Source organism: Mixophyes fleayi, chromosome 2 (genome assembly GCF_038048845.1).
Source record: "Mixophyes fleayi isolate aMixFle1 chromosome 2, aMixFle1.hap1, whole genome shotgun sequence".
NCBI classification, from domain to species: Eukaryota; Metazoa; Chordata; class Amphibia; order Anura; family Limnodynastidae; genus Mixophyes; species Mixophyes fleayi.
Window position 1 is genome coordinate 274,027,040 of NC_134403.1, and position 7,836 is coordinate 274,034,875.

At 37.1% G+C, this 7,836-nt stretch overlaps 1 protein-coding gene across 1 annotated transcript; it reads left to right on the forward strand.

Moving 5' to 3' along the window:
* The first annotated feature begins 1,205 nt into the window (after positions 1 to 1,205).
* On the forward strand, positions 1,206 to 7,400 carry LOC142139017 (adenosine receptor A3-like). The gene is made up of 2 exons (XM_075196238.1): positions 1,206 to 2,109; positions 6,018 to 7,400. The coding sequence occupies exons 1-2, from the start codon at positions 1,760 to 1,762 to the stop codon at positions 6,640 to 6,642; spliced, it is 975 nt and encodes a 324-aa protein (XP_075052339.1). The 5' UTR covers positions 1,206 to 1,759; the 3' UTR covers positions 6,643 to 7,400.
* Positions 7,401 to 7,836: the final 436 nt, after the last annotated feature.

Sequence of the window (7,836 nt, forward strand, 5' to 3'; positions counted from 1 at the left end):
CACATAAAGCTCTACGGGAAAGGCGGCTGCTATAGACGACGACCTCTGTCTAGTGCTCTGGAGGTTCATATCTATAACTGCTAGCCAAAACACTTTAAATAGTTGTTTTTTTTCTGTAAAAATCATTTAGAATAGTACCATTATTTGTAGTTGATACTGGGATATGTTGTTAGTTAGTTAAATGGTGCTTTCTGCATAAATGTTTTGCAAAGTATAGCAACCAATCAGAAAACTGTAATTTTTCTGCTGCATTTTAGAAAATGAGAGCAAACATCAGTTGCTGTGACTTACAAACCTGTATATGCACAAAGCACTATTGCAATAAATGAACTACAGTAGGGTCGGACTGGGCCACTGGGTGGCCGGGCTATCCTCCGGTAGGCCCCAACCCTGATTGCTCCCCTCTTCATTGGTGGGGGGAGCGGGTTACTTTTAAAAAATTAAAAAATAAAAAAAAAATACTCATCTGACCTCGGCGCTCCCCAACTGCTCTCTGCTCTGCTCTGACGTCTTCACGCCCGACGTTCAGCGAGGAGCAGCGCAGACAGGAGACAGCAAAAAGTGAGAAGACAGAAGATAGAAGAAGGGAAAGAAGGAAACCGATAGAAAGGGTAAGTGCTAGAACGTAAGCAAGGGGGAGTAAAGGCAGCATGGCAGAGAGTGAAGGTGGAGCACAGACAGCATGGCAGTGAGTGAAGGGTTAAAGGCAGCATGGCAGAGAGAGAGAAGGGGCAAAGGCAGCATGGCAGAAAGTGAGAAGGGGAAAAAGCAGCATAGCATAGAGTGAGAAGGGGCAAAGGCAGCATGGCAGAGAGTGAGAAGGGGCAAAGGCAGCATGGCAGAAAGTGAAAAGGGGCCAAAGCAGCATGGCAGAGTGTGAAGAGGGCCAAAGCAGCATGGCAGAATGTGAAGGGGGGCCAAAGCAGCATGGCAGAGAGTAAAGGGGGGCAAAAGCAGCATGGCAGAGAGTGAAGGGGGGCCAAAGCAGCATGGCAGAGTGTGAAGGGGGGCAAAAGCAATCTAAGGGGCAGGTCAAGACTGTGTATTCTTTATATACACACTGCATTCTTTATATTCTACACTATGGTGCTAGCTGTTCTTCGTGGGCTGACCACTCCCCCTCTAGTGTCTGGTCTCGCCTCTTTGATGGCTGGCCACACCCCCCCTCTGATGGGCCCCTAGCATTGCAGTCCCCGGGTGGGCCCTTCATGCCCCAGTCCAACACTGAACCATAGTGATCCAGAAGATATGTCTTATGTGGCGGAGATAAACAAAACTTCTTTTTTATGAAGTGTTATTTGCTTCACCTAAGAAAAGGAAGCAATGGTTTCCGTAAAGTCACTGTGTTAGTTCTCTAAAGATGTGGAGGAATCAGTAACCAGAGATAACAAAATGTGATTTCCTAAGACATGCCTCAGTTGCCATTGCAATTAGACGGCAGCATCTGATCGGAGCATCCTGCAGTTTCTTTGGATCTTTAAGCACAGCTGTCACTTCCTTTGACACAACAAGGAAAGACAGCAGGATTTAACCTTTAACTGTAGTCTATTTAAAAATATCAGTAAAGTAAGAATTGCTATCACAACAGGAGTTTTGAGACATCAAAACAAGAGCAGCCAGATTATTTTTTCTCCAGTTACTGCAATGAAAGAATGAAAACACTTACTAGACTCCAAACGTTTTTTAGATTTATTACCATCCAAGCTTTTGCTTGTATGTGCTTTGAAACTCTTTGGACACTGTCTTAATATCCTTCGAAATGGCAAATGAAACAACAGGTTTTGATAATTATAGCAAAGCCTACATTGCAGTGGAGACTGTGATCGGTATATTAGCTGTTTTGGGCAACATCCTGGTTATCTGGGCAGTGAAGCTAAACCAAAGTCTTCAGAATACAACCTTTTTCTTCATTGTGTCACTGGCATTTGCAGACCTTGCTGTGGGAGTCCTTGTGATGCCACTGGCTATTGTAGTAAGCCTGGGTAAACCGTTAGCTTTTCACTCCTGTTTGTTCATGTGCTGCCTGATCATCATATTAACCAATGCATCCATCCTATCCCTGCTGGCAATATCCATTGACAGATACTTGAGAATTAAGATACCTACAAGGTAAGTTATATATACTTTGTATAATTTAAAAATGGCATTGTAAATGTGCCTATTTTAATCATTTATTGGCAAGATACTTTATTTTCTATTGCCTAATGTATGTATATTATGCTTTTGATAGATTACCAAGTATATTGTAAGAACTGCAGGGATATATTTATTTCTGGCTCCCAGGAAATAGATTTGAGCAAATGTGGAAGATATTTTCACAACAGTTATACAGATAGCTACTGCAATTTACATGTAAAAGAAAGAGAATGAAAGAGCTGGGTGTGGCAAGGTAGTATAACATCATAGTCAGATCAAAAGGGTCTGAAAATCATTTTAAAATGCTGGTTACTGTATACAATGTATAAAATGTAATGGGAATGGAATGTGATAGTTTTACAATGAAGGCAGTAATGGTGGTATTATAACATACCCCTGTGTACCAGCCCACTTCGATCACTGATTTGACAATAATAAAAACAATTTCTAGCATTAATTATATGAAGTTACCCTTATTCAGTGGCACAATGGTTAGTATTGCTGCTTTACAACACTGGTACAGGGAATTTGATTCCATCCAGAGTTCTATTTGTGCGGTGTTTGCACTGGTTTCCTCTTACAGTCAAAAATTATACTGATAGCTAATTGGTTGTTGGCAAGATTGTCCTAATGTGGTTGTGTGGCAGAGAATTTAGACCATAAGCTCCAATAGAGCAGGGACTTTTGCAAATGATTATATATTCTCTGTATAGTGATGCATAATATGGTGGCGCTATATAGAAATCAATAATGTTAAAATGAAATCTGTTGGTAACTTTAGCCATACCCAGTTTTAACATCACTTCTGCCATTTTGACAATAAATAACTCTACACATCTGTGAATACAGAGTTGAAGTGCTTGTGTTAGGTGACATTATTAAAACAGGTTAAAACACTTTTGTGAATTTGAGACATCCTATTGCAAAACAAATGGCATTATACAGTGCAAATCTACTTCATTACACAACTTCAACTTACAAACATAATTAACTTTAAGTCCAAGTGCTATAACTGTTGGTGCTGTCAACATGAAATGCAATTACATTGTTGTTTAAGCAGCATAATGACACAACAAGAGAGGATCCTCACATAACCACTGCAGTCTACTCTGCAAATCAAATTATAGGATGTGTACACTTCTAAGCGCTCCGAAGGGATGCTGCTCTGTTGACATAGAAGATACCACCAACACTTCAATCAAATTTTACATAACAAAAAAAGTAAACACTGACTCTTCAAATAACACAGATATTACACTCAAAATGTGTTAATTACCCCCCAAAAAATATAATCTCTATATTATAAAGCTTCATAAAAAAAACAGTGCTTCGTGTGAATTCTCCCCTATCCTTCTTTGTAATGCATAGAATCTTCCCACATAACAAATATACCATAAAAATAACTTTAAGGGGGGTATTCAATTGTTAGCGTTAACGAAAAAAAACGAGCGCTCAAAAAATATTACCGTTTATACGGTAATATTGCACGCGGAAAGCGTTAATACGGTAATTTACTCGCGGAATTTCAGCTGGGGAGCGGCGAGCTGAAATTCCACAAGTAATTACCGTATTAACGCTAAGATTTTTTGAGCGCTCGTTTTTTTTCGTTAATGCTAACAATTGAATACCCCCCTAAAATTGTGAATGGAGTGAGAACAAAATATACTCAATATAGCTAATACAGAATTTAAGGGGGGTATTCAATTGTTAGCGTTAACGGAAAAAAACAAGCGCTAAAAAAATATTACCGTTTATACGGTAATATTGCACGAGAAAAGCTCATGGAGCGGCGAGCTGAAATTTTGAGAGTAATTACCGTATTAACGCTAAGATTTTTTCCGTTAACGCTAACAATTGAATAACCCCCTAAGAATTCACGTAATCTGATTGGTTACTTCCAATGGCCTCTAGAGCTAAAACAAAACAAAACAACAGATGCAGTACTACAATTAACAGATTAATCACTTATGTTTACAATTGTGAGTCAACTTATATCAACTTTAATCATATACTCCACAATAGTACTCTTACTCTTGGGTCACACCTTCTCTTCTCTACATGATCTCCTCATACATATTATTTTATATGTGTAAGCTGATATAAAAAGGCAAAAGGAACACAGGAACATTGCATTGATTTTGGTATACATCATCACTGTTGCCTTTATGATGATAGCTCATAACAATATTTACTTAGGGTAGACAACCATTTTAATTTTAAGCATAGTACAGACATTTAACTGCTCGTTTGATCCCCATTTTCTTGTAATACAATTAGAGGAAGTAAGAGATAAGTTACATATTCTTGTGTTAGCTTTTTTTATTTTTATCTTTACATTTTATGTGTAAACAACAACAAGTGAGGCCCAATAAGTGAAGACTATAAATAATTCCCCCATGACATTGGAATTAAAGACCACCTACTCCAGCCTATTTACACACTGAGAATCATTGCACATGAAATGGACACTTCTAAATTTGCCATTCAACTCCTATTTTTGCTTATTTAAGATCAGGGCTGTTTTATTTTTGTGCATTTGTACTTAGCCTCACCCAACATATGTACTTAACTATTTGTCTATTTCATGTCTTTTTGCGCATTTGCAAAATCACCATCTTTACTCTCATAGATGTTATTACGACAAGCAAAACTGTATGTAATGGCTGTATAAAAGCAGACACAGGAATATCACAAAAAATTGAATTGTCTGTACTACATTGTGTACTGCATTCACTTCCCATGGGACTGTGTTATGTCGTTACTGTTCGGGAGGGGAGGTGTCCTTATGGTGTTGGTTTTGGTTAAAAGGGGCTAGGTTCATTCATGTTAGTACAGTATCAATCAGAGACCAATCACAAAGCTACATTTGAGCTACTATGTATTTCCCAAAACCAATCACTAACTCACAATGTTGATTGTACCATCATTAAAACTACATTCAACATTTACACTCATCTAACAGGCTAACTGGGAATAGATACCTATAAATACAGTAGTTTGCTTGGAGCACAAAAGGAAGTATCTGGTGGGTTTTATTGACCGAGCATACAAGCTCTAACATGATTGTTGTTGTTTTATTTTAATAATTATTGTCGCACTAAGCTAGTTACATTTTACATCAGCGAGCAGCCACAATAAAGTCAGATGAGCATGCTGTCCATGAAGAATTGTCAGCATTTTCCTTATAGTTTATCACAAGTACCACATACTTCATGTTGGCAACTTTGATAATTTGTCACATGCTTTACTTCCTCTTTTTCTGGTTTCCTTTGTGACATTTTACCAAATGTACACTTTGGCTGTAATCTGCAGCTCAGAAGTAGAAAAATTATTTTACAACAAATAACTTTAATAGCTGCTTATTTTTCCATCAAAGATGACCAAAAAAACTTTACATTCATTTGCTAAACATCTTGGGCCTGATTCATTAAAGATCTTAACTTGAGAAACTTCTTATTTCAGTCTCCTGGACAAAACCATGTTACAATGCAAGAGGTGCAAATTAGTATTCTGTTTTGCACATAAATTAAATACTGACTGTTTTTTCATGTAGCACACAAATACTTGATAACTTTTTTGTACACTAAAAATTAAAAGTTGATATTTGTGTGCTACATGAAAAAACAGTCAGTATTTAACTTATATGCAAAACAGAATACTAATTTCCACCCCTTGCGATTGTAACATCGTTTTGTCCAGGAGACTGAAATAAGAATTTTCTCAAGTTAAGATCCTTAATGAATCAGGCCCTGTATTATCATCTTATTACCAAGTAGATAGTATGAACTGACTAAACCTTTTGAAGTGCCCTTTTAAACCAACATATTGCAAACAGTAACCAATAAAACCATACAATGAATAACAGCAATTTCCTTCTGCAGGTATAAAATTGTGATCACACCTAGGAGAATTAGTCTGTCCATCTGCTGTGTCTGGATTGTGTCTTTTCTACTTGGGTTGGTACCAATGTTTGGATGGAACAACAGGTCTGAATTAAAGGAGGAAGAGAAAGACTACTTGAACTGCAAGTTCCTCAGTGTCATCGGAATGGACTACATGGTTTACTTCAATATTTTTGGATGGGTTTTTCTTCCCTTGCTGATCATGCTGGCTTTATATATTGAGGTTTTCTACCTGATACGAAAACAATTAGAAAAAAGAACCTCAAAGAATGGAGTCTTTTATGGCAAGGAGTACAAGACTGCAAAATCCCTAGCGCTGGTCTTGCTGCTGTTTGCCCTCAGCTGGTTGCCATTGTCCATTCTAAACTGCTTTATTTACTTTACCCCAAATATTGTGGAGTACAAGGTGTTCCAGCCGACCATTTTTATAGCCATATTGCTTTCTCATGCTAACTCTGCAATGAATCCCATCATCTACCCGTTCAAAATAAAAAAATTTAAAGACACATACGTACAAATTATAAAAACATACATCCTACACAGACGGATGTTGACTGAAAGTTCGAGTGGTGAGCACACACTGGATGAAATATCTCAGGACTGATCATTTAACAGTCAAGAAAAAGATTCAAATCTGTGATACATAAAAGCGTGATAAATTGCAGCACTAAAGACTGACATGACTTGCAGCAATTTCATTAATAGACATTGCAATATATTTTATACATTGCTTAGAGGACGCTGTACATATTGCGAATTAGCACACACTGAAATTAAATGTTTGCATTAATAAAAACTGCTTTAAACTATGTTAATATTAATAATACCTTTATAATCTTCCCTGCAATCTCAATGAAGCTTATACATAAGGACTCTGTGATCAATGGTCCCTATACTCTGGTGCGCATAAAATTTCTTGTGTCCTCCATTTATCACAGGAAGAATAGGGCAGAGTTTACATATGGTGAGTGACACTGTATCTATGAGTCTGTGCATAAGCTCCAAATACATACCCACCAACATAGTAGTATCATTTGCCAATGTCAACAATTCTACAGTAAGAAATGAATTTTCCGGAATGCAAAACTACTGATAATGGGCAAATAATGTGGCAGTGCAGGCAGTCATGATTTCAGAACCCCACAAAGAGAATCTTCACTTTACTGTTACTGTTAGATACACTGTAATACAGAGCACAACTAACAAATAATCAACATTAGAAGAATAAATGAGAAATATCACCCCTTGGGTTGCATGGGAAATTCAATAACAGTGGAGGAATCTGAAAATAGTCTTAAAAATGTATTTGATGTAATTATACAAGTTTACACCTTATTCTAGTAAAACATTTTGATTTAGAAATGTTCTTTCTTGTCTTTTTTGTTCCTAAAAAAACATTTTTTTACATTTTTTTTATAGCTGTTCTCTATTCTCTTCAATCATTATAATTGCTTACTTTTTAAAATATGGAGTGCTAATATAGTCAGAAAAATACAGAAATATGATTACATTATGTGTATTCTATAAAAGTGACATTTTAATGTGGTGAGAACTAGGCTACTCCAACTTTGTACTCACTAACAGGAGAAGAGGCAGAAGTGGCGATATAATGTTATAGAATACGGAGTACTTAGAAGAACAATCTTAAAGGACAGCTAAGGCAACATTCCCATTCCTCATCTTTTATAGAAAATTCCATAATTCTGAACTTTGCTTCACATAGTTGTGTATGTGACACCACAATCTTCCAGCAGCAGTATCACAGAAGCCTCACATCACTACTCAGGGCTGTTAGAAG